This window comes from Bradysia coprophila, chromosome II (assembly GCF_014529535.1).
Source record: "Bradysia coprophila strain Holo2 chromosome II, BU_Bcop_v1, whole genome shotgun sequence".
NCBI lineage: Eukaryota > Metazoa > Arthropoda > Insecta > Diptera > Sciaridae > Bradysia > Bradysia coprophila.
This window is the reverse complement of record NC_050735.1, coordinates 3,902,563-3,929,778: the sequence shown is the minus strand read 5'-3', so window position 1 is coordinate 3,929,778 and position 27,216 is coordinate 3,902,563. Positions and strand designations below refer to the sequence as shown.

Here is a 27,216-nt window from a genome sequence, read left to right as displayed (position 1 = left end):
CCATCAATGAACAAATCGCCTTCAATAAACGATTTGCTGAATCGCCACAAGTAAAAGATATAAGATCTTTCAAATGTCTAGGCCGCATTCCCCCAATTCCTCCGGACGAGCTCAAAGGAAAACTCCTAATTGCACGAACAACTTCATTCACCGTAGTGAGACCTATATCGACATCTACCTCCACCTGCTCAAAAACGTCACCATTATCAACCGGGTGCTTAGCCTGCAACTTAACTGCTGTCTCAACTGTTTGAGGGGCTACCGACTCACTAGAACATAAAACTCTAACCGCACCCTTAATATCGCCCTCGCTCACCTTCCTGGTCGCAGTCTTAACTACAATACTATCTCTATCAACAGCCTCTTTCAAACTAAACGGAACCCCTCTAGTTTCCAAAATAATAGTAGCAAGTTTTGGAATTTAAAATTTTATTCGTGAGACTTCAGATCGCTTCAGATCATTCAGACTGGATCAGATCAGATCAGGTAGAAGTCTTCAGATTTCAGATCAGAATCAGATCAGATCAAAATTTTCAGATCGGTTAAATTTCAGATCAATCTGAAAAAAATTCAGATTGATCTGATCTGTTCCGAGCCCTAATACCAACTGAAAAAAACTGAATTTATATGAGAATTTCGGACTACTGCGTCGTGGAGGTCTCTTTTTCAAATTCTGTTCTCGTGCCTGTTCTTGAAGTGCGTTGGTGATAGAGAACACTTTGAATGAATAAACAACAAAAAATTAAGAGAACGCTGCTGGCCTGACGCATTTAATAAAAATTCAATATTTCAATGATTTCCTGATGAAAATTTAATTATTTCTTCTTAACATTGACAATCAAATGGATTGTAAAGAAGTAGACAATTTCCAGTACGCTTAGAACGGATATTCCCATAAACAAGCCAAGCAATCCGCCACAACCGGCTACAAAGTCACTCATTCCAAAATTCTCCGAACGAACAGCAGCCTCAAATGTTGGACTTTTGTAGGTGAAAAACATCCTAAACTGACTGGGAAAACGAAAGAAAAAAAGAAAATAATTAAAATTGTTATTCAGGATCTTCTTTCTATGGTCTACATACTCAGTCACAGCTTTCGGAATAAAATGCCGAACCGCCGAAGTGACCTCGGCACTATACGTGATTTGTGTGCACGATGGTAGACAGTTGCAGTTGTTAACTCTGGACATACTGCTAGCATTCTTCGACGTTGGCGCAAAGTATATCATGGATGCTTCGCGTACACAATCAATTTTCGGAATACCGCATATGTCCGTCGTTGCAACTCCTATGAAGGAATTTTTTTTGCAATTAAATAAACTCTTCGTTGCAAATATAATGAATTCCAGGCTTACGTGGCATCGAAAACTTAACACAACCGCAATAAGTCAGAGTGAAGTTCGTCAGACACTCCAACTCGCAATTGTTCTGCGTGTAAATTTTATAAAATTTCAGATATCGTTCATCTGTGTAGTAACACGATCGCCGTTCCGACCTATAGCTTCGCAGTTCATTTGTGGTAGTGATCACTTTCGGTATTATGAGAACAGTTACATCCTTCATATCACGAATGGAACGTTGATAAGTGCGCCAGTGAAAGTTTGGCACATCGTCGGGCGCATGCAACAAAAATGTGTATCCGGTTTGGTAGGGTTCCCTGTCCTGAATGAATTCCTTGTAATTTTTCAAAACCAACTTCATTGCATCGACACTCGGATGGTGATACGATCGATACGGATACATAGCAGTTCTAGTATCTATCCATTGATCTGCGATGAAACCACCATCTCGCGTCCATTGCAGTTCCTCCATTTCTTGGGGTTCCTCATCGTTGTGAATAATGCTTCAGTTTTAAATAAAGAACAATTCTCAGTCTATTGAAATCACATCCGGTGTAAATTCGATTACCCCTCTCGGTATAAGTCGCGAGCGTTAAGCATGTTAACCGAGAAACAAACACCATTGGCTGTTAGAACGGTTCTTCCACATGTTGGAGTGTACACATTACTTATACAAGACGCTATTGTATCGCCTGGAGTTGGTGCAATTTTCTTCATCATTTCAGTTAAGTCATTTGAAGATAATGAAACGTTCTGAACGTCGATTGGAGCCTTGAGGGTGGTTTCTAGTAACTGAAAGATTGTCTCTAGAAGCCTGAGTCTAAAATGATGGAAATTATTATTTGAGCGAGTGAGCCCTTTAATAGCTCATCAAAACCAAACAAATCGAAAGAAAAATTCAATGAATCTTAAAAGTGATATTGCCAAGACTTCAGGCGATTGGGGAACAAGCGGGCTCCAATTTTAATAAGTGATAGCTCGTTGGATTAGTCTTTCAATTCTAGGAAACATGTATCTTTCACTTTTTCAAAAAAAAAACTATTTTCTGTGAAAAACGTTCAAAAGTAAAGACATGTCAGAGGGTTCCGAAAACAGTCTTTCGGCAATAAACTCAAGAAAAAATAATTTTAAATTGTTAACGTTGTATGAATGTCGGCCTTAGAAAGACCTACAGGTAGAGTATACGCACTGGCTGGTGCCAGTACATTCATGAGAGTTATGACTGAAAATATAGTGAATGTTCGGAGTCCGTCTTCCCTACAGCTTCGAAAACCGTTTGCTCCCCACTTGATTATATCGTTTTTCCGAACTCATGTCGCGTAGCAAATATTGGTCCAATTGAAAAACTCATGAGGTCATGTGCTATATGCTAACACTTTTTTTGACTAAAATCCTCCGAGAAAAATTTAATAATTTTTCTCTTGATATTACTAACATTGGATCTGCTTTAACGACATATATTCGCGACATAGCCAAGCGTTTTTCTATTGATAAGATAAAAGGATAGTAGACGACAAAAAATTACTGCCGTAGTACCGTTCCAGACGCTGTTCCAGCAGTTGGGCCCCTAGAAAAAAGGGAAAAATCTACATTTTGGCACCAACTTTTTTTTCAAGACTTCTAGGCTTGCAGCACAAAAGTACTGAGTTCATTTATATGTGGAGGCCAGCTACAACACCCCATACTCAGTTCCGTGGAACATCGAAGCTGCAGGGAAGGCGGACTCTCCGAACATATTTTTAGTCATAACTCTCGTGGATGTGCTGGCACCAGCCAGTGCGTATACTCTACGTATAGGTCTTTCCAAGGCCGATATTCGTACAACATTACAACAATTTAAAATTATTTTTTCTTGACTTATTGCCGAAAAACTGTTTTCGGAACCCTCTGACATGTCTTTACTTTTGAACGTTTTTCACAAAAAATATTTTTTTTTCGAAAAAGTGAAAGATACGTGTTTCCTAGAATTGAAAGACGAATCCAACGAGCTATCACTCAATCAAATCGGAGCCCGCTTGTTCCCAAAGTTATAAAAATCACCTGAAGATTTGGCGATATCACTCTTAAACCGAAGCCAAAGCACTGACAGTGCGTTGCCGAAGCCGATAAAGTGTTTATGTGGTTTCCAACTCAGCAACTTTCATGACACTTACTCTTCGGTCGTCGCGTTCTGATAGTCAAAAAGGTTTACAATAACGTCCGTTGTGTTCAAATACTCGGATTTGATTTTTTTCTGTGGACAAATTGTGATTGCCGGAAAAGGTATGTGCCACACGGAAGTCGGTTTCGTTGCCAAACTGATGATGATCGGATTTTCATTCCATTTTTCGTACGTACGATGGATAAAGATAGTTGAGCCGACAATCGATACAATCAGCAAAAGAAACCACCAAAAACTGAAATGTAAAAGTTTCGAATTGCCGACACACCTTTTGCTCCTATATAACAATAAAACACGTCACTAGACCGCACCGTTCGAAATGGTGTAATTTCTGGTCTCCTAAATAGGGCAATCCATGAATTGTACTCCGCTGAGCGAACTCTTTAAAAACATTTTGGAATACACCTGCTTTGCTCTGCAATGATTTTTTTTTTCAAAGAAATTGTGAACCCATTAACGTACTTTGCGTGATTTTCTTGTTGGTTAACTTACACCATGACTATTATCTTTTGCAGGAGTTTCCTCTGCATTCTGAGCCAAACCGACCCTATGCACTTTCATTATGCAGACACTTAATGTCGACCCGAGTACTGAGCCAAACTGTGACTAACTGAACGTTTAAAAAATATAATTATTTTACCTGTTCATAGTTCTTTATCCTCAGTGGAAATGTACGATTTTTTTTAGTTACAGGGCCGTTTCAGCTGCCGTCGATTTTTTCATACGACAAAGTCTACAAAAATAGTACATGATATGAAGAAACCCGCTGAGATAGAACAATTTTTTTTCCTTCAACGTATGAATCTATGACCCATGTCCTGTGACTAAGAAACTTTAAGTATCTCGAAATCAATTAATTTATTTTTTTTTAATTCTATTCTCTAGAATATAAGGGTGAATTGCGAGTTACTTCAAAATAGAAATTCGTCCATCTCTGGAGAGATCGTAAAAATTGCCGTAATTTAGTTTTGATTTGAAGAAATGATGAAGAAATGCTAAAAATTGTCTTCACAAATAAATACATTCTAATCGCTCTTACTTTTTGCAAATTTTCATTAAACGTCTTTTAAACCACCCAACTCAAATTACGACTCTGCACTGCATAACTGCTGGCATAATATCAACTTTCAATGGTAAAATGTGTAATAATTTTATTTGTTTTTATTAATCCCGATTGTATTTACAGAAACCGGCTCTATTCGTTTATTAGTTATATAAAGGCGTACCGGCTATTATAGAAATGCATAATTGGAGAATAAATAATTCAACATAAAGGTTCTGTGTACTTTTGACTTGATCTATGAATCACAATTCAAATCTGCTACTTTATTTGTTTCAACAAGCAATTTGTTTTCATTTATTACTAATTGAAGCAAGCACTTAGAACGGTTAACGTTAACTGCAATTAACAAAAAAAGAGCTGGAAGGGTATAGGTTGTAGTTGTACACTGCTTCACTTCAGTTATTTTAAATATGTATTAATTAACATTAGCATGGCTCATAGGTCAGACCAAATTTCTACAAAGAAGAAAGAGCGTGGATTTTCCGAGGGGGACCGCACTAAAGGAGTTGCAAAGAGTTGCAATCTGAAAAAAATAGTTGCACGCAAAAATAAAGAGTTGCAAAAGAGTTGCATGCCGAAAAAAGAATTGCACGAGGAAAAAGAGTTACAAATTCAGTGCGGTCCCCCTCGGGACTTTCGTGACTATAAAAAAAACTTCAAAATTTCTAAAAATAAAAAAAATGCAAAAAAATATTAGAAAAGGGAGAACAAGCGTCAACCGTATAAACTGTTTTGATTGTATGTGTGGAACACAAGCTAAAGCAAGTTTATGCTGAAATTTCACTGCCTCTGACTGTACTGATATTTTTATTAAAATACAATCTAAATTTACTGATTTGAATCAATCACAATTTACAACCACACAACACGTTCTTGATAAAAGAAAATTTATTTTGTGTTCAAATAGGAAGAGTTTAATGCTGTATATTTGGAGGCAGATCGCCATTTTATTAGATACCCGGGCTAGAGTTGCGGGAACAGATAAAATATAATTCGTCTACTATGAAGTTGTCAAATTTAAGAATTAGTTCAGGCATAGCACTGTCAGTGCGTTGGTCCAGGTCGATACGTCGAAAAAAATGGCTCCGTGCAATTTATGTTATTAAGAAATTTTCCAATTGTCTAATCTTGTTTGCCATAAAAAGTTGTGGAACAAATTTTTTTTGGGAAAATGGAAAATACTTTTTCCGGCAGGAAAAGCCATTTATATGAAAACCTTGAAAGTCAAATATCTACGAAAATACAATATTTTTTTGAAAAATTTCTTCTGTTCTGGTAAGTATAGCTCATTACCGATATTTCTTGGAAGAACTTCTTTTTAGAGGAGTCGGAACGCTACATTCACGTACTTCTGATTTCATCCGGCCATGATGTTTAGGAGCCTGAGACATGGCCTGGAAAAGTCATACATGTGCTTTTAAGGATTAAGGAATAAAACATACGCTGCAATAATTTGGGGTAGTAATTCAAGTGTTTCTTGCACATACATTTCGTCACTACTTCTCCTCTCCTTTATTACGGCTCAAGGATTATAGAAAGTTCCATATTTGGGATGTTATTGACGATTTTCCCTAAAGAAAATTCAAATCACATTTACGAAAGCTTTTTCTTGTGACATAACTACTTTATTGGTTCCGTTCCAGGGTGAAATTGTTTTTGAGATTCTTTACGGAGTAAACCATCCAAAATAAAGTCGAATCCCGACGTTTCTAGCACTTCCTTGCTCTAGACACTAGACATTTCTTACGTTTTTGGAAATTTTTTCGGCTAACATTTGGACTTTTAACAAGTTTGAAGTCACCAGAGGTCAGTTCGTAAAAATAAGTGACGTCTTCATGGTCTACTGTCTTCCCAATCCTAGAACTTTAAAAGTGCAGGGAATTCTGACGATTTTTCTGGTTCCTGTCTGAACTCTCTCGATGGTTAACGTAATAGCATCAGAAATCAGAAGTACTTGAATGTAGCTATCCAATGACACCACGTTTATTCCGACTCCTCAAAAAAAATTCTTCTATGAAATATCAGCAATGAGCCATACTTACCAGAACAGAAGAAATAAAAAAAAAATGTATTTTCGGAGATATTCGACTTTCAAGGTTTTCATATAAATGGCTTTTCCGATCGGAAAAACGATTATCCATTTTCCGTAAAAAAAAATTTTTACCACAACTTTTCATGGCAAACAAGATTAGACAAAGAAAATTTCTTAATAACGTAAATCTTACGGAACTACATATCGACCTGCACTAAATCCAAACACCATCTCTCGCTTTCTTTAAAAACACAAAATTGATTAGAAAATACTTAGATGAAACTGTCAAATTTTGTGTGTGTCACCCTCGTATCTGCATCTGTGTGACCCGACCTTGACCTTTCCAAAAGTAAATCCTTGGGCAGAGTTGACTGATTGGTTCGCTGACACAGAGAGATATGAATGATGAATGTATAACTGAATGATAGATGTGTGCGATAAAAGGTGAAATAAACGAGCCTCATAACATTAAAAACTGGCAATGGTTGTTTATGTCATCGAGTGAAAAGTAATTTTTCATGCTCTAGATGTGTAATTATGACACGTGACCTCAGTGTGTCATAATACACATCGTAAGCCTAATCAAGTACTTTGCACCGAAATTCATACAACGATTTATGCAACAAAGGACATCCAAAGTTTGCAAATTTTTCTCGTTAAGATGTTGAGCTGCAAAAATAACTATTTCACAACTCAGGCGAAATAGTCATTTTCTCACCTCAGCTAAAACTTCGAAAGCCTTTGTTGTGAAAAGCGTTGTGTTTAACTCGGGAAAAAATGTTGGAAATTCCATTTCTAGGGTGTTGTTTGTGGTCAGAGCGTAGCGTGTTCTTCCCTCGACGAACAAGTAACTATAACCACACAGCGCATACGAAACGGATTTTGATCGGATTAAAATGAGATTTTCATTTCAGCACATAGTAAACAAACGTCAGAAGTCAGTTCAGTTCAAGTAACCTCTGAGCGAATTAAATTTTAATTATAAAAAGAGTCGGTGGCTCACTGTTAATCACGGCAAGATTTAGATCCATATTTTCATCTGTGCTGAATTTACCTGAAATCTGTCAATCAGTAAAAGTTCTGGTAATCAGGTCAAATTTCAGGTAGGTACACCTCAATAAGTCCAAGATCTTTCTGAAACCTGACCTGATTTACCTGAACTTTTAGTGATGTTAATATGTCAGGTTCAGATCAAGCGATACCTAACCTGTTCCGAGTCTTAGCCAATGACTGTGCTTCACCGAAAGTATTTTCCTCTTTGGAATCACAGAAACAGCAATTTCTTCCTTCCCTTGAACGAAACGCTTATACCGACCGCAATGATGTTACAATGAAAACGCAACCCAACATCCAATTCTAGAAATTTATTTTGGTGATTATGCGTTTAACGCTGTAATTTTGATGAAAACATTGATTCACTAAATTCACGTGTATTGAATATGACAAATATACTGGGGCTTATGAATAAAATTGTTAATTAGATAAATGTGACGAATCGACCATCGTCTAACAGTAACCATTATGCTGACGCCGATGGTAGGGAGCCAATAAGTTCGTTCAAAAATCCCATCGGATCGTCGATTGTGTTCAACAGACCTGCAAAGACAATTTTTTTTTTTTTAAATTACAAATTCTAGTTCCAATCGTCCGTTCGATTCTCTTACCTGCTACATCACAAAATTCGGTGAAATCGGCACACGGTATAAATTGCTCGGTAAAGGTTTCCAAAATTTTATCCGTTGCTTTGAGCATTGCCTCGTCGTTGCGTCGAATGTAGTCGAACAATGATATGGGCCAGTCTTCCTCTTTGGGCGTTTGTACCGTTTTGAACAGATCCGAGTAGATGCAGTCAACCATTGCCCACATCATCAAAAATGGCTTATAGACGGCATAGTCTTTCGGTTTGTTGTCGGAAACGGATTTGCATACAGCTGCGGGACTAGTGCTTCTTGCGTGTCCGGCCACAATCAACCGTTTCAGGTGCGCAATTCGGTGCTTCTGCCATAGATCCGGTGTATGCAGAGCCAATGATAAAGTTATTTGGTAGAATGGTCCTTCCACTTCATAGGCACATTCCAGCCACCGTTCGTTTATTGTGGATGTCAAAGCCGTGGTTAAGGTCTTTTCTTCTCGTGTATAGTTTCGCGACGACAGCAAAATGTACAGTGAGTAGAAGAGCAAATAAGGAACTAAATGCATGTTCGATTGTGGCCCGCCACCGCCAGCATCGTCATGGAAACTTTTCTCTTGAGCAAATCGCAGCAGTAATAGTTTAAGATCGTGAATGGCGCTGTTGAATGTAATTTCACAGCGTTGAGTACTTTCTTGCATGTTGCTATTGTGTCGGGTCATGCACGAAGCGAATGCTGTTTCTAAAACATCCGGTCCCCACAGTGGCAATAAACCGTTGCAACGGGTGTTGGCATTCTGCAGACTAGCACTTTCCCATTCATCACGTCCGCGAGCCAAACGAATCGCCGACATATGGCAATCAATGTGCACGACATTGAAATGTGTGACTGTGGTGTAGCCGATTGTCTTTCGTGATTTCTGCTCAAATTCTTCAATGTTTGTTCGCTTGGTGAAAGTGTAAATTCCGAGTACCTTTGACGGCTGACATGCGTACCCCTCTCGGCAAATGAAGCAAGTCAATCCCGTTTCCTCGCGTAATTTTTCAATTTTCTGCAAAATTGATCCCTTAGCAGTCACTTGACCCTTTTCATTCGTTCGCATTCCCAGCGCATCCAACTGCTTTTCTCTGGTTACCATTGCAAGCCGTTTCTTTTCGGCACGGGTGAAGTCTCGAACCTCTTGGACGCATTTTGCGGTTGTCGGATCGGTGCACAATGAATCCATCAAATTTTCCGCTAAACTTCCGACATGCTCGTCACTGGACACCTGCTCCAATCGATGAATGATCGGGATGATTTCTTTAGCAATTGCCAACTGGGTGGCCTCGTGTTTGTTTGCCAATCCGGTGAGGAATCGCAAAATGTATTTCAACGATGGTCGAGATATGAATTCTTTCAGTTCATCGGAATCAGTTCGCAGTAGCGTTGGCTTCACGCAGGGTGCATGTGTTCGTATGTATTCGATAGACTTTTCCACTATTCCCAGTCCGATGATGTAATCTTTTAACGTTCCACCGATCGAATTGTGTTCGATTTGATTCGTCAAGACACAGAACAGCTCCATACGGAATTCGGTGTCAACCATGTACTCGGAGTCGAATGCTTGGAAATTCAAAGCGTCCTTGAAGTGTTCGCACAGTAAAGCCATTTTCAAATCGTTTCCGTACACCAGCGCAGCCAAAACTCGAATCAAGTGCCGTAAAACTGATGGACTGTTGCGAACATTCGTACAATTAGTGCACGATATCAACGCTGTGACGTATTCTAGACCACCGAATGTTAACGAGAATTGTAGGAATGAGTCCAATGTATCGCTGGCGGCTTTGCTTAGAATAGTTTCCATAATTTCAAGTAGCTGTTCCGTCACGGCTGACTGCTGTGAATCATTTTCACCTTGTAGACATAGCTGCAACACTTTGAGCAATGTATTGATGGCGCCCAGTTCCGGTTGACACAACACTTCTTTGCAACGTCTGACTTTGACAGCAAGCAGGAAAAGTTTCAACAGAACTTGTAGCAAGGATCGCGAACGCATGATACTTTGGAGACCAACAATTCGATCCAGCATCACTTTCAGTCCACCACAATCGGCTAACACATTCGCCATGCGATAAAGTTGCTCGTTATCCACCTCGACGACACTTTTATTGTGCAACGTTTCAACAAATTCTTCGGTTGCATCGCCCATAAGGCCACGCATACGATAAACGATTCGCATTGTGTCACGTTCACCACCCTCAGCCAACCAGATTTTCTTGTACACTTCCTTTACGGGTAGATCCAGGCTGATAATTTTATTGTGCACCAGCAACTCCATGCCATTATCGTCTTCCAGCAACGCTACCAGTTCACAGTCGGTGCAAATTTTATTTTTCACATCTCGCATCAACGGACCTAATCCACCTTCACTGGACGGATACGGATTGCCCAGCATTCTTCCTTGTAAGAAGTCTTCTTGTTGCGCGTCCTTCTCGAGTGTTAGGAAAAATTCGCCGACGTCATTTTCCTCAGGATGAATGATCGAACAGAGTCGTTCGAATATGAACACTGGCGTTTTGATGTCGTTCATCGGTGTTGTGCGAACGGTGTTAATCAATACGGACATAAAGGCTCGCGTCTCGTCCTCAGTGCCAGTTGTCATTTCTTCGAGCATTTCTAGCAACTTCTGCTGAGAATCGTCGACCAAACGAGTACGCTGTACGACGAGTTTCCTCAATGACAAATAACTCTGCAACACCGGTCCGACCAATTTCGACTTGTAAACTTGCAAGATCTTCGGATTGTCAATGAACATGGCCAGCAATTCGACAAGCTGTCGCAGTGCATATCCTTGAGCCAAGTCAGATGACAACGTTGTATCCTCCAAGCGATGAATCTTTTCAATTTCCACCGCCAGTAGATCGGTTATGAGTACCAAGACCTTTTTCACAATCAGATATTGTCTCCACGGTGTGTCTTTAGCCAGGCAACGATATAAGATGACGAATTCGTCGCTGGCCTCTTCCGCTTCTCCAATGTACTTCAAAAAGCCAGTCAACAGATCCAGAATCTCACGTTTACGCTCGAAATCTTTGTTGATCAGTGCCGGTATTAGGGCTGTGGCTAGTTGTCGAGCGATGCGTGAATTGCCATTGAAGAGAATCGATTGGAGCCAAGATGCGGTCAGTTTCAATGGTTGATGACGTACACCCTTTGATAGAACCTGAAACAAAAAATGAGTTTTGTCTTAGGCGTGAGCTCAACTGTGGAGATAAAACTGTAACAAATACCTTTCTGCGCCATTTCAAACCATATTTTTCGGTCAAATATGCCGTTCTGAACTTTTGTCGTTTCTTCTCCAGTACCGCAATAAACATCCTGGGAACTTTAGATCGGTTCAATGCAGAATCAGCTCCTCCTTTTACCGGCTCTTCATCTTCGTTCAACGGTTTATCCTGAACGGTTGGTTTAGTGGTAGATGGTTTAACTATTGGCGGCATACGAGCTCTCCATGCGTCAAACGAATGGATTGGATCATCGGTCAGCCATCCTCTGTAGTCAACTGTAAGTCCACCAACAGGTTTGATGGTGTAAAGCTGTTCGGTAGTAAGATCCTTGTTGGTTTTGCTTTTCGGAGCACCTGGACAAATTAGATTTTCCAAGACTTTAAGACATGGTTGCAAAACTGAGACCGGTGGACCGCGTACATCACTATTTGGGTTGGCGGGAAAATGAAAGTTGGAATTAGAAATTGGGATGATTACGTTGTTGTGTTAGTTGCGACTTACCGGCATGCCAGCAAAAATATTTCCAGGACAACTTTCAATTTCTGTTCCCAGCAAGAATCGTCATGGGCTACCATGCTCTCCAACAGGGACATTTCATGACGCAAAGATGAGTCAATGTTCGAAAACGGTGCGATTCCGCTGAGCACCAATTTTACGCGAGTTAGGATCAAATTGCATAAAGACTGTGTAGCTTCCGGTAGATCTCTGGTCAGCAAGCACAGTAAATGACGGACCTCCTCCTGAATTTGTATCGTTCCACGGCGTAAATTATTCTGTGCCAGTTCGTCGACCAATCCCTGTTGACACAATCCAATGCGACAGTGAACATTCGATGCCATAGCTCGTAACAGAGTCAAACACTGTTCGGTCGATGCTAATGCACATCCATAGCAGCGATTGTGAATCACCACCGAATCATTCGAGTTTTCTAACGATGCGGGCAGGTCCATTTGACTGCGATCGTAAGACACCAATTCACGGCGGCAAGCCTGCACTTTCTGGATGTGTTTGCTCAATTCCTCGAATGAATTTTTGGATTCGACGCAATACTTTTGAGCCAGAAGTTGAATGACCTTATTGACTTGAGATGTTGCAACGACATTGCCGAGGATTGATTCATCCGAAATGCGATCCAATTTCTGATCGGCAACTTTCTGAACGAGCAGCTCGAGGATTTGTTTGTTTTCTAAACGGGTTTAAATGAGTCTGCGTAAAATGTTTGGATCGACCTAACAATGGATTGGAATTTTACCTTGAAGCGAACGATAGACTCGATCGGCTTTCTCCAATAAATTGTGAATGGTTAGGACTGTCTTGGCACGATCATCTGCCGACTCGATTGGATCAACAGCACAGCAGGCTCGTCCATAAATGTTGTAGTCAAATTTAGCGTACTTACAGAAGCCACACGAATGACACAAAAACGGATCCTTTTCATCGTAGTTGATGGCACCTAGGGAACATTCAATTTAGTATACGAGAATTGACAGAACAATGAGATAGCTAACTTACGGCATTTATGGCATTGGTAGACATTTTCTCCACAGTTTCCGCACACACCGGGATTGGCTGGCACAGCTGCACTGCATCGAGGACATTGTAAATTCTCACTGGATCCCGTAACGGTCTCGTAAAAGTCGGCATATTCAATCATCAGATTGCAAGCGGTGATCGGCAGAGGGAATTCAATTTTCTCTTCCACCTGTGAGTAGTCGAGTGTAACTTTTCGGGCCTTGTGCCACATAGATGGGCGATTTTTCAGTTCAACAACGGCTTGAACAGTACGATTGTTGTAATAAATGTTGATCGTTCGAACCATTTTCGTGCGCTTGGCATCGGCAATCCGTAATATGATCTTCGAAATAATGTGACTCTGAGTCAATTTCACAATCGTTGTGGTTGTGGTGAATTTGGAGTCCTGTTTAACCGACGAAAGTTTTATGTTGGACATCGGAACTTCGGGATTGTTGCACACCAAACACGGTTCGGACTCAAGATAATATCCCTCCAGCTCCAATACTTGACCGAGAGCTGTGTAGATCGGTGCATTGGGATGTTTGGAGATCCGTTCGTTCTGTTGACGAAGCACGGACACCGCTAGTCCCATGTATTCGGGAAGTTTTTCGCTGATTTCTTTCGTGGTCAATGTGAGGTAGCCCAACAGATCAACAAATTGAGCAGTTCGACGACCATAAGCCGGTAGTAGTGGCCACAAATCCCACATACTGTTCAGTAGACGTTCTTTCTGAGCCAAATTGCTGTTTTCGTAGAACGCGTAAATCAATCCGTGAGCCTGCCAACGAACCGACAGAGTGTTCGTTTCGAGCAGATAAATTTTGATGAATTTCGTCAACGTTGCCGGCGTCACTTGAGCGAAAATATTGGCCACTAGCACGGAACACATATTCTGGTCGAATTTCGAATCGGGAAACAGTTCAGCGTCTTCAGACTTGTCCCGATCCTGACGCATTTTGACGGCCGCTGCATTCTTTGTGTCTTTTTCGTGTAAGTTACAGATGGCTCCTTGCAACAGTTGTAAGATCACCGGTGCAACACCTTCAGCCAATTGATTCGTACCGATTCGGATGAGCGATGGTAAAACATCGTTATGTTGAACGCAGAATCGTTGCCAGTTGCCCGTGCGTACTGATGCAACATCGAGGCAACCTTTCAAATGCTCCATTAACTCAACGAGGGCATCGTAATTCAGAACCGGATTATTTTGAACGGTCGTCAACTGCGTAGCCATTGTCGTGTCATTGTGCTTGATCATTTTGATGTGAGTGTCCAACGAATGAATGTCACGAGATTGCCGATATTTGTCCTTGCTGCCGCAGACGTACAACAAAAGCTTACGGATGATTCGACGTAATATTTGCGACGTCACAACCATCATATATTCACAGAGGGTGTGCGACATGTACTCGTAAATGTTTGTGTACCATTCGAACGAAGCCGGACTGTTGGTAGTCAATTTTAGTATTTGATACGGTAGTCGAACGGCGATTTCCGTTATGCTGGCCGAGTATTGTTCGAAAACGTCAGCATTCTTATCATTTTTATCGTTTGGCCCTCCAAAAAATGGTGTCAGATCTCGATCTGGACCGTGGACGTGCACTTTGAGCGTGTTGTTTGTTGTGGGACCGGCGGATGTCGTTATGATTGATGTTCCGCTAACAGCTGTCTTGTCATTGTTGGACACATTTCGCCAGTATGGCAGGAAAGCCTTCAATATCGATAGACAATAGGGTATAGCACCGCATTCCAGCAATGCATTCGCTGTAGCTGTCCCAACAAACGTCGAATTGTCACGGGTTTGTTGACTTACTGCTGCCGTATTCGTCGAATGGGATGACGATTTGGATGATTTTATTTTCGCCATGAGAACGTGCACCAGACGCAGAATGACCAGCTGAACCTCCGTTTTCGCTGATCGTGATGCCATTTGATTCGGTTCAGCAGACGGTGAAATTTCCAGGCGATCAATCAATGCGGATAGCAGCTTGGACAGTACATTTTGATCGGTCTCTTGACTTCCATCCAAATCTGCAGTCAACATCAATATGACTTGCATGAATGGAATCGATTGATGTCCATCGATTGAGTTTAGACTCTTTATCTGCTCGACCATCTTTTGGAGAATGTTGATTCTGTAAAAACAAAAAATATTTTGACGTCATTGCCGGATGAACGTTGCCTAGATTTTACTCCTTTTATTAAGCATTCCAGAAGTCACTCACCTTAACGTATGCAATTTATGAGTAATCTCAATCTCCGTAGAAGTTTCCTGCTCTTCTTGTACCTCTTGTACTGTTAACGACTGCAATTTCGATTCGATTCTAGGTGGTGATTGATTCAGTTGATCGCCGTAGTTACTGCTTCGGCCCGAAGCACCTCCAATGCTGTCGACTCCACTTCCTCCACTTTCCGAACCAACACTGCCGGCATGTTCAGCGGGCGACGTACGCAAGGTGGATCCTTCTGTTGCTGCATTCGAGCCTTCATCATCCGATCCAGCTGTGGACATCATTGAACTGAAATTGGAAAATTTTATGTGATTTGTGTCGGACATATCGGTACAAAAATAACGCCACTCACGTGTTGAAAAATTCCGGCGGAGCTTCCACATCGTTTAACGATGGAAAACGAATGCCACGCTGCAAATCGGCCAGACTCTGTTGAAGCACAGGTATTTCGTGCTCTTGTAAGCTGAGTGCGATAGCAATTTCCAAAATTGCTTCGTCATCTGCATCCTGTTGCATGTGCATCATTTGCGGAAAACCACCAACGGCTCCAGCACCCATTCCCAACATTGCCTCCACCGATGATAGATCTTGGGGATTCGACGTTCCAACGGCACCTTCCAATCCCAGTGCAGCAATTTGTTGAGCATTCAACATTTGTTCGTTGTTCGCCACTCCACCTACGGCTCCTTCCTCAGTCGGTTCTTGTTCCTTGTTTGCAGGGGATGCACATTCCGGCGGAGTTCCGATTAAGACTTTACGTCGCTTAACTCGTGCTGGTCGCAATAGACGTATCATAGCCTGTTTGGCACTGTGACTGATAATGCTCGATTTATCCAAAAGTAATTGTACCAAAAACGATGTCATTTGGTCGACCAGTTTTTGATCGGACAAAGCGAATGCATAAATTATCTCGACTAAACATTGGATTGTCGATTCGGTGTGTGACAATCCCACTCGGACGATAGATGACTGTAGTTCGTAGTTGGGTGTGATGCTGTGCAGTCCCTTCAACAGTACCATGAATGATGTAACAATGTCGAATTGGTTGTCCATTGTAATTTTGGTGAGTGCTTGGGGTCTAGCAACTGCAATATTTCGTGTCAACACAACCAATCTGAAGAATGCTTCCGGATCGATATTCCGTAGGTCACGACTCGCCTTCAATTTCTCCAGTTCTGAATTCACTTCACTGAGAATTTCTTTATCTTTGTACGCATTGTAGGCTGCGCGATTGTTGTGCAGAGTTGCAAGCACCCATTTCGCTTGATTTTGCACAACGTTCGGCAACGGGTACAGCAGTAGATACGTAGCGATTTCAATGGATTTTTTCTTCAATTGAAGATCTTCATTTTTGGACGCTCCTAAAATGCCAAGACCGCTATCGAGTACTTCCAACATTATGGTCAACATCTTGTCCAACGGTGTAATAGTCTGGACGGTGGATTCGCTGGACTGTAGAGCACACGTTGCTGCATTTGCTGCTAGTTGACTGCTATTCGCATTGGAATTGGCTACAGCATCATCAGACTCTTCGGGCCATCCGATTAGCTCTTTGCTCTTGCCATAGACCTTGATACAGTCCAACATGCACACTTTGTCCGGATCTTGAGTCGGACCGAACAAAATACTTAATTTCTTGTCGCTGCGTAGACTTTCTTCGTGTGTAAGGGGAATGTCAAACCAACGCGGTCGAGTGGTATACGTATTGACAACACGACCATAAACTGTAACAGTCGGCGGGGCACGGACAGGATCTTGGGTACCGATCAGTATGCGAAAGCCGGTCATAACAATCTTAGGATCATTGTTGATTACTTCCAGAACAAAGCCGGTCGACTTTGTAGAAACAACGTAAAGTCCAGTGGTGTCGATGCGATGCTTCAGCTGCTGAGTGTTATAAATTTGAAGCAAATCACAACCACCGTAGTCGATATCGTGCAGCAATGTGTAGTGCTCGAAAAAGTCAATCGGAAATTGTGCCTGGCCGGATGATGTAACATTTCCGTGTCCAGGCTGATTCTTTTGGCCAATTTTCTTCGATCGACGCAGTGATTTCGGTTGGAACGTTTGATATAACTGATTGGCAACCGGTTGAACTTCGGGTGACAGCCAAAAGTTGGTGACTTTCGGATTAGCGGCAAATATTCGAAGACTGCCATCTTCACACAATAACAACAATGTTGTACGTTCGACACCGCTCGTCGTGTGACGAATGGCTACCATGTCAATGATTTTAGCCTTGGCGCTGCTGTACTTAATCTCTTGCATCAAAATTCCTTCCGGTTTCAGCATAAATATGACCGGATTGTTCGATTGATTTTGCATGGCGAATATCAATCCGGGATGACCAGCCACTTCACTCCATTGCATCAGGGCCTGACTTGTTGATTTTGATGAATTCTTCGACTGTGGAGTCATTTGCAACAGCACAACGTTCTTTACGCCCTTATTGACATCGGTTAATGGTGCCATGAAATTCTTACCGATGGAATAACTGAAGAATAATATCTGCAAGACATGTGAGTAGTATATAGATGCGCCACCTTCGCCTAATGCTCCTTTGCTTTCAAAAATCAACGGATGATCGATTTCCAAAGTGTTGGTGACGTAGAAAGCTCCGTGTTTGGCTAGACTCTCGTCGACTAGCGGTTGGGTGTATATATAGCCGGAAGATGCGAAAAGCAAGAGATAGTAAGTGCCCGACTGATAGACGAATGTACAGTCGCGTATCTTTCCACTCGGCACAACAAAGTAATATTGCGGACTGTATGTGTCTTCTGATAATTCATAGATCTTGACGTAGTCACACGTAATAATAGCCAGCATTGTTTGTGAGCCGGGTAGCCAGAGTGCTCGTTTTATGTAATTTCCAGTTTCCAGTTGTGGCGTAATAACAATGTGTTCGGTCACAGTTCCGGTGCTCGAGAACGACAGCAACACATGGCACTCCTTCAAGCCGCAAACAGCCAAAAATTCTTCGTTAGATGGATTCGATGCCAGAGACATAATGGTGCACGAAATAGGTGCCGAGGCCAAACGTGAAAGGGTCAGCTTCTTCTTGGCTACATCAGCCTGTTTCAGCAGAGATGACAGCTGTAGAATCGTCACCTTTCCTTTCTCGTGTGAGACCGCCAAATGTTGACGTTTTCCGTGCGGCGACGATAAGCAGCACAAACCGACGCGACGTACGGTATTTGATGCGATTAGTTGACGAATTATTTGTGCTTGATCACCAACGAAGTTCGAGCGTACATTTTCGAAGGCACCCTCTTGCGAACCCAATGTCGGTAACATGATTTGATCCGTAATTGAAAATGTTTTGTCTGGCTGGTGAAGTCGATCCAATGCATTTTTCGCTCTCAAATGGCATCCGACAGTTGAGTATTTTGCACAGTTTTCCTTGACCGATGGCAATAGGAACTCAAAGAAGTCCAACAGGCAACGCAGAACGGACTTCCATTGCTCGGGATTTTTGAGTGCATCCTTTGATACTTCTATCAATTTGGCTATTTGCAGAGCTCGTTCCATATTATTCGCATGATCACGTTGTGCATGGGAATTGCGAGATGGGCTGATAGTAGCCCGTCGTCGAATTGAGCTCGTTGTGGGAGCATCTGCAGAGAATCCAGCGTTCATCGATGACTCGGACGGTTGCGAGTGGTTCCGTTTTGTTAGTGCTTGGCAAGAACCGTCTGTCTTCGCTCCGCAATCGCAAAAGAAATTTCCGTGCTTTGCATAACTGAGATCGTGGTTTTTGTGACAGACTCGTGCACAAATCGAACACACGCCAACACTGTCGACCATTTTGCATGTGTGACAATTGTACCAATGCTGAATCATGTACTCCTTCTCGGTTAGGGAATACGTGCACAATTTCGAACCCAGACTGTCCTCGTCCGAATCTTCCAACGAGCTGTCCTCATCTTCGCCAGTCACATCATCAAAGCAATCTTCAAAATCGGGTGGTTGTTCATCTTCCCAGGGTGGATTAGTTGATCGATTGTTAGCGGGAAATCCAAGCCCTTGCAACAAATCGGCCATGTAACGCAACAATGACGAGACGTTTTGGAATGTCACGTTAATTTTGGTGGGTTTCTCGGTTTGGGACTTCTCCATCACATGATTTTTGGACACGTCCAACCAGTCAATCGCAGCTGAGAACAGTGACGAATGTCCTTTACCATGACCAGCGTCAGCTAGTGTAACCATGACTTGCAGTATATCATTGAATTCAATCGCATCTTGAGTGGGACACAGTAGATTCTGTCCCAATTGGACAAGTGCTTGAAATAGTGACGCCGATACATTTGGTGATATGCGATTCTCTGTCACAATGTACTTGGTCAGCGTCTGTAACAATCGACCATTTTTCTCCAAGCATTCTTCGTTCGGAGTAACGGAACCAGAACGATTAGTTGTAATACTCGCGTGCCACGCGCTTGACGGTCCTGCAGCTGCAGCTCCCGAACAGTCATAATCAATGTCCATTACATTTGGATCCAATGCTAGTTCAGATGGTTGAACCATTTGATCGGATATGCTTGGAATAGCGGACACTGTTGCCATATTGGTCGGTGTTTGAACGTTACTTGATGTAGCACTGGACGCAACATTCGCATTGACTGGGCCCAATAGGATGTGACTCAACCAAGTTTTCAATTTGGCGTTTTCGACTTGACCCAATTCGGATACACATGCACACAGCTCGTCCAATTTGAATGTGGAGTCTGCCTTCTCGGACGATTGGAACAGTTTTTCGAAGAACTGTAAGACTTTGGTGGAAAACAGTTGAGACAGTGATGTGTTGGCAAAACTGAGCAACACCTGGACCAAATTTCCCTGTTTTGTGACCGAGAAAAATTCGTGCATCGCCTTCAAGCCAACCGGTTTCTCCAACATTTGTTCCCAGCATTTCAGGACGTTGTGCAAAACTGATTCGTTGAGGCCAACATTTCGGCCTTGGCTGGAAATATCAGCAAAATCGATCAGCAGCTTGTAGGTGTGCTTCAGGATGTTCAAATAAATCGGAAAGACGTAGGCATTCGATGTGGAATCTTTGCCGATCAGCAGCTCCAAACATTTATTCGATATGTCGTACAAGAACTCAGTGCGAACGTCAAACAACAGAGTGACCAACAGTGATTTCAAACGATCTTCCAGCGGAATGACATCCTTGCATGCTGGCAGTAGATAATACACCAAATTCATGATCGATTTCATAGTATGTTTCATCGACAATACGATCGAATATGTTGGACATTTGTACACTTCGTTGAGATGTGCATCAATGACGGCCAATGTGTGATATTCAACTGGACGTATGACTGGTGTTAGATTGTCTTCACTGATGACGAGCAGGTTTTTGTTCCATTCGGTCAGGATGATGTCCTTGTCTTGGCCAGACAATAGTAGCGGAAATTGCAGTGCAATATCCGAGCAGAAAGTGTTCTTGTGTCCAGCAATTGAAATCAGCGATTCCAGTAGTACGATCGGAATAGTTCCGTGCAGACTTGACAAGTTCAATTTGCTGGAATTTAAAAAAAATCGGATTCGTTAACATTGTTGCGAAAAGACTCGCTGTGCTGCACCAGTGACTTACAATACACATTCTTTGATGGTTTCCAATGCATTCAAAGCTTTGGTCATCAATTCCTTGACTAACTCATCGTTTGTTGTGATTGGTATGGTTTTTGTATCATCTGTTCCCGACACTTTCGATGCCTCAGTCGCGGAGGATGATGATTCCGGCGACGGTGGAATAAATTCGGACGGCGACGATGCGGCATTATTTTTCGTCGGTGTTACTGTACCGCTTGTAACAGCTGGTTTTACGCCTTCTTTTTCACTCCAATAAATAACATACAAGTGAGACACCAGTGCGTCCAACATGATGATTTTGGACAATCGGGGATTTTCTGTAAATTGAGGTGAGTGTGAGGAACGGTCACAGACTCACAGATTGTGGCACGAGTTAACTTACGTATCCAAAATGTCTTATTGAACGATTCCAATCCTAGAATGGTTTGCTTCAGGCTGTACTTGATGTCGGAAACGTGCTCGGTAATTTTATTCCACAGGCCTTCAGCGAATTGCGTAAACATTCCCTGGAAAAGAATGAATTTATTTGGTTAGCTACGAAAAGTCAGAAGGTTTCGTGCTACGAAACATTACCTGTTTCACCAAACTGTTGACAATCAAGTAACTTGATGATGGCACGGCCTGTAGACACCGTACACCCCAAGCAAGCAAATGTAGATTCGGTGTTTTATCCTGCATCAATGCTTCCACGTGTGCTGTTGACGGTGGTAGTCCTAGCAGCAACTTCCAGCACAATCCAAAGCAATAATTCACCGCGCACAATGTTTGAAACGACACCTTCGCCATACAGATATCCGTTATGCCCAAGATGTCAATGAGTGCATCGACTAACAGAGGATATTTCAATTTGTCGGGTGTGCACAAGATGAAATTCCACGCCAAACCGTCCAACTTGAATTCTTGTTGGATTTTTGTGTCGACAACGGTGAGCGAATAAAATTTCGGCCGAACGCCGGATCCATAATCGGTCGAATGTTTTCGATACTTTTCTTCCAGTTCTCTGCGGCAGAACGACATCATTTTGATCTTGTTGCTCACGGCATCGGACACTTTTTGCGATTGATCCAATGTGATGACACTGAACAAGTTCCAGCGAACTTGTTCCAGCAAAACTGTCGGCGAATTGTACAAATGTTTCATTAGGTACTCCAGGAAGAGCAGCAGCCTGGATAGTAGAATGATTTGATGATCTTTTAGTGGTTTTTCCGGTGTAACTCCACGACAGACTTCGGCACAACGAATGACACCACCAGCAGTCAATAGTAGAACGGATTTCTTTTGCATTAGATTCAATGAATGGAACAAGAACAGCAGTAACTGGGCGTGTTCAACATTTAAATCTCCGTACTCGGCATCAGTCTGCGTTGAACAAACTCCTTCTACCAAAGTATTCACCAAGCGATGCCATACCGATAGACAAGCTGCCTCTTTTTCCTGTGACGGCTTCAACAGTAATATTTGCACCAACACGGACAGTGTTCGAGAATAAACCTGTAGTGGCCAGATGATTGAATCCTGGGTCCACGGTGACACACCCAGATGAAGTAGCAATGACGATTGCAATGATTCACTGACCTGTCCCCCGGACAGTAGATTGTGCAAATATCGACCCAGCGATCCGGCAAATTTATTCATAGCTCGTTGCCACTGAGTATCAAACATATCCTGTTCACCACGAGCAGCATCTCGGTCCAAATCTTTGAGGATATTGGCCAGTAAAACCATCTGTTGTTCACTCAGACCTGACTTTACGTACTTGTGAAGGAATTTGTGGTTGCTGCCTAGTGAAGTGTCCAAAAATGAAAAGATCTCGGCCGACAACTCCAAATACTCGTGCGGTTCATCTTTAGCCGAAACCATTGCACTTCCGCGCTGTCCTTCCGATGATTTTTCCTGTGTCGATGACTCAACGTGGGTTTCCTTCGATTCGGGTGACAATGTTTCTTTGAACCAGATTCCCAAGTAGCTGTCTTCTTCGTCCGACTCAGAGTCTTCCGACGAACAAATAGTGTCATTGTAGTACGTTGTTGAATCGCTGTAGCTAACGGGATCACCTCCATCGCTCTTTATGTTCACACGCTTCATTTGACATGCCTTTCGGTACGAAACAGTGGCCAAAAAAGTTAACAACTGCTGCATGGTCGCTGTGTTGAGCACACGGATGACACGTTGCAAAGATGAAAATTTTCCCATTATATCGAAGTCTGCCGGATCGGTTGTTTTGGCTTCCTCATCCGATCGAGGCTCAACATCCACCAAATCGCCAATTAATTCCGTCAACAATAGCAATGTATGATTGGCTATTGCGGCATTTAATACACCAAATCCTTGTTGTACTTTGATGAGATTCACACGTCCAGTTGTTGATGCTGTTGTTGGATCAGGGGTTGAACGTGACGGGCTTTTACCCTTCGCATTTGGAATCTCGTCCGATGACGTTTGTGTCAGTCTCACATTACTTCCCGACGCTCCCATTGCTCCCTGTATGCCGGACACCAGTAACCAGGCACCAACACACAAATGATTCTGGTAAATGTGTTCGCGGGTCGTGCGGAATTTGTCCCCGACTGTGTTGAATATTTCCAGTGCTTTGTCGACAATATTTCTTGCCGGATCGTCGTCACCAGACTCCTCACATTCGCATACACCAGACCCAGTACTTGCCAGAGATTTCTGTGAACTGGACGTGTTTAACACGCTACCAGCTATCGAAGTCAGCACCGCACAATACAAGGCTGACATTTCGCATTGAGAAAGTTGCTTAATTTTGCTGGGAGTGAGTGGTTCGAGAATCGGTAGCGACACAGCCAACGATAGAATTGACATGTCGGCTGACATCTGTGACATTGAATTTTTCACGACAGTGGCATCGGTTGTCTGGATCGGAAGAAACAACGGCTTTCCGTGGACTGTAGTGTCCTCATATCGTTGATAGTATTTCGATAGGCTGGGTAGACCTGTACACACTCGTAAAATGATGTCGCCAACGCCTAACGCTTCCATCAAATCAGTGTTGGCTCTAACGAAGAGTTCCTAAAATAGAAATCGATTTAGTCTTCGTCGTCGCTAAACGTCTGAGTCAGAGCTTTTACCGAACAATCAGCCAACTCCTCGCTCAATGGCGTCCAAACGTAAGCACTTGAAACGCCCAATGGAGTGGTCAATTGTTGTAGGATGACGCTGGATAGGTCTGATCGAGACGCTTTTATCTCGCATTTGCTGTCTTTTTCGTTGGTAGATGTGGTCGATTTGACATGTTCGGGACATTTTGCATTGCGCAATATTGTTGTCAATGTGGCAATGTCTTCATCTCTACTCAAAGCTTGACCTTCGCTAAGACATTTGAGAGCCGGCAAAAATTTCGGCAGAAATAGTTTTGTGTCTGCGTTCAGTGGTTTCTCCAATTTCGAAACGATGAATCGGATCAGAATACTGCTCGCTTCGGTGAGAATAGGTAAGTTGCTTTGTGAAACTGAAAGAAAACATATTTCATCAATTGCGTACTACTGTGTAACAACATTCTACGACACAAAATGACTAATCAATCTTTGCGCAATTTAGGTTAGTCGATTTTCCGTTCACCTACCTGAGTTACACTGGCCGCTGACTGATGTGGCAGCCAAACATACGAGAGAACCGTAGAACATGTCATATGATTCGTCGTGCTCCAGTATATCATTTTGTCTGATTAAAAAACACACAAAAATTTAGCCGACCATAAAATCCACAAAGGAAACAAAAGAACGAAAAAATTATCGTCAGCCATTTTGATTTGCTCGAATGACAAAATTTTTTCACTTTTTATTTTCAAGCCGAATCGAATCGCTGCACACAAATATCCGACAGAATTCAGCTTACCCTTTTATGATTGCTTTTGCTATATTAAGTGTTTTGGTTAGTGTGCCGGATAAGGATCCGGCTAATGGTTTTATCACTGATTGCCAGTCCATGTTACACCTTCCTTCTTCAGCAATCTTTTTCGTTCTGATCGGAATATTTGTGTGGCACTCTGACCACACTAAAATTTGACGAAACAGCTGATATGCAACTCGTACAAAATAACATTCGTTGAGTCTAAATAATTGATTGATGTTTTTGTATCTCTTTAGTTATTTACCAAGGAATCTCGATCTTAAATGAAAATAAAAGTCAAGAAATAGTAAAACATAATCTAACCGGTATGGAATAAATCGCGACTGTCGATCGAATTCTTTTTCGCTTGAACGGGTACCTCTGCGGGCCCAGAGCTAATACGTTGGTATGCGTTTTGTTTGGGCCTGAGTTTTCGATAAATTTTTTGGAGATGACAGTTTTGTTGTTCTCTCTGTTCTGTTCTCTCTCTCTTTGTTTTTATTTTCAAACAGATGTAAACAAATCGTATAATCTTTCAAGGTCGATTCGTTCATTTTGTTGTTGTTTTTTTTATATTTAATTTTCGATTATGCCCAATACTCGAAGTGGGTGTAAGGTCTACATATATTTACATATCTTTAGACTTGACAATTTTACGCGAACCTCCGAGGCGAAGCCGAGGTTGGCAAGACATCATGTGCGATAATATACCAGCTTGCGAATAGAAAATCGAATAAATACCGAATATAATCTTATTATAGCTTCAGTGACACGTGGCTTTTATCGCACTAGTGCGATAAAAATCCACTGCAAGTCTTGTATCGCACTAGTGCGATGAAAAACGTTCATACGACATTGCACACAGGCGGCATAAGTTACACATATACTCACTGAATTGCATAAAATATGTAACTGCTTCCAAATTGTTCGATCACTTTTCTTTTCAATCGTCAAAAGACCAATTTGGTGTGTCATGGACTGTATATTAGTTGAAAAACTTATAATATTTCTACGCTATGTTGTTTAATGGTAAAAGACCCAGCTGTTGCAATTTCTGCACTTCAGCCACTTCAGTGAAATTTACCAAATGTAATTAGGGTTGTGACCCAAACCTAACTAATAGTGTTATGTTAAGTGATTGCTTTCGTGACAACTTATTTTACCGAAAACGTACACACATTTAAACTAAAGAATTTCTGCTAAAACGTAATTTTTAAGTTTACAGTCGACATTTTATTTCTACTGGGCTATCTCTGAAACTCAGATCACACCAACCGACAATAATATGTTTGTTTACATGATTGACCATCACAACACAAGAAGCATACTGACGCACAAAATCTGAATTAAATCACATCGAAATCACCGAAATTATCACATTTTTCACAACAAACACTAAATTTTTGTTTTAGTGATTTGACGTTGAGAATAGTTATTTTCATGTGTCGGGCCGAAAATGAGGGAGTTTTGAGATTTTTCTCTGTTTTTTGGCCCCTTACATGAAAAACTTTTTTTCATGCTTCGGGGCCGAAAATGAGGGCAATTTTTCGAATTTTCTCGGGTTTCCGGCCCTCTGCATGAAAACTCACATGTGCACCTGTTTGGGACGGTTGATTTAAGGCACTTTCGCTTGTAAGCCTCACTTCGTTCGGCCTACAATCCGCGAAATTGCCTAAAATCAATCGTCCAAAACAGGTACACAAATGACTATTTTATGCCAAATACTGCGAAAGTTTGTATTTTCGGTTCTCAAATGGTGACCGAAAGTAAAAAAATTCAGGCCTTGGGCCGAAAGTAAATGTCACTGTCATCATTTTACTTTCGCCCCGTGGGCTTGCGTATTTGCAGGCCGAAAGTAAATGTCACTGTCATCATTTTACTTTCGGTCCTCATATGTCTCGAAAACACATATTCACTTGATTGAAAGTACGCATTGAGTGTAGTGTTGTGTTGACGATAGCCAAATGTTTTGTGAGCAAGTGAATGTATGGTTACAGTAGTTTCATTTGTTAAATTGTTTTTATTTTTATACCAGGACCCCCGCGCTTTTCGGCATTTTGGTGTTTCTACAGCAAATTTTGTTGATAACTCCACAGTTTAATTAAAATTATGTTTTGTTTCGGACCGAAAATACAAATCTTCCGCAGTATTTGGCATAAAAAATAGTATGCATCACTCGGGGCAAAAGTAAAAAAATTCAAATCGTGTGATTGCCGCCCTTGCCTGCGGCGCGGGCTGCAAACTTCACACGTTTGAATTTTTTTATAATAATAGAATTTTTTTACTTTCGCCCCTTGTTATGCAAAATACTATTGAGTATCTGTTTTGGACGATCTCAAAACTCCCTCATTTTCGGCCCCGACACATGAAAAACAGTACTCATGTTACGATTAACGACTTTAACGACGATTTTCTTCGCTAAACTATATTCGACTAAGTTCAAGGTGTATGTGATTTGGGTGTGAAATTGAGTGGGAAGTGCTTTTTTCATAGATTTTCTTTTTGTAAAATCTTTTAAATTTGACAA

The 27,216-nt window shown here is 41.8% G+C and overlaps 2 protein-coding genes across 2 annotated transcripts; both read right to left on the bottom strand.

The window, feature by feature from the left end:
• Positions 1-759: 759 nt before the first annotated feature.
• On the bottom strand, positions 760-4,090 carry LOC119067386 (pickpocket protein 28-like). Its single transcript, XM_037170315.1, has 7 exons — positions 3,994-4,090; positions 3,813-3,916; positions 3,494-3,736; positions 1,909-2,160; positions 1,356-1,843; positions 1,084-1,288; positions 760-1,011 (listed from the first exon to the last, which is right to left on the bottom strand). The coding sequence occupies exons 1-7, from the start codon at positions 4,060-4,062 to the stop codon at positions 816-818; spliced, it is 1,557 nt and encodes a 518-aa protein (XP_037026210.1). The 5' UTR covers positions 4,063-4,090; the 3' UTR covers positions 760-815.
• A 3,855-nt stretch (positions 4,091-7,945) lies between these two features.
• On the bottom strand, positions 7,946-24,860 carry LOC119067377 (protein purity of essence). Its single transcript, XM_037170301.1, has 14 exons — positions 24,696-24,860; positions 24,424-24,521; positions 23,930-24,309; positions 21,411-23,870; positions 21,220-21,343; positions 20,839-21,154; positions 15,592-20,766; positions 15,234-15,527; positions 13,006-15,143; positions 12,746-12,946; positions 11,995-12,679; positions 11,497-11,917; positions 8,261-11,429; positions 7,946-8,192 (listed from the first exon to the last, which is right to left on the bottom strand). Exons 1-14 carry the CDS (start codon positions 24,785-24,787, stop codon positions 8,116-8,118), a joined length of 15,630 nt encoding a protein of 5,209 aa, XP_037026196.1. The 5' UTR covers positions 24,788-24,860; the 3' UTR covers positions 7,946-8,115.
• Between the last annotated feature and the right edge of the window lie 2,356 nt (positions 24,861-27,216).

Excerpts from the sequence above, each read along its gene's own strand:
- LOC119067377 (XM_037170301.1), bottom strand. The coding sequence starts at position 24,787 with ATGGACTGGCAATCAGTGATAAAACCATTAGCCGGATCCTTATCCGGC. Across the intron at positions 21,344-21,410 it reads TCAACAGTTTGGTGAAACAG|GGAATGTTTACGCAATTCGC; the intron begins GTAATGTTTCGT and ends ATTCTTTTCCAG. Across the intron at positions 11,918-11,994 it reads ATATTTTTGCTGGCATGCCG|TGATGTACGCGGTCCACCGG; the intron begins GTAAGTCGCAAC and ends CAACCCAAATAG.
- LOC119067386 (XM_037170315.1), bottom strand. The coding sequence starts at position 4,062 with ATGAAAGTGCATAGGGTCGGTTTGGCTCAGAATGCAGAGGAAACTCCT. Across the intron at positions 3,737-3,812 it reads AAATTACACCATTTCGAACG|TTTTTGGTGGTTTCTTTTGC; the intron begins GTGCGGTCTAGT and ends TTTACATTTCAG. Across the intron at positions 1,844-1,908 it reads CGCGACTTATACCGAGAGGG|CATTATTCACAACGATGAGG; the intron begins GTAATCGAATTT and ends TTAAAACTGAAG.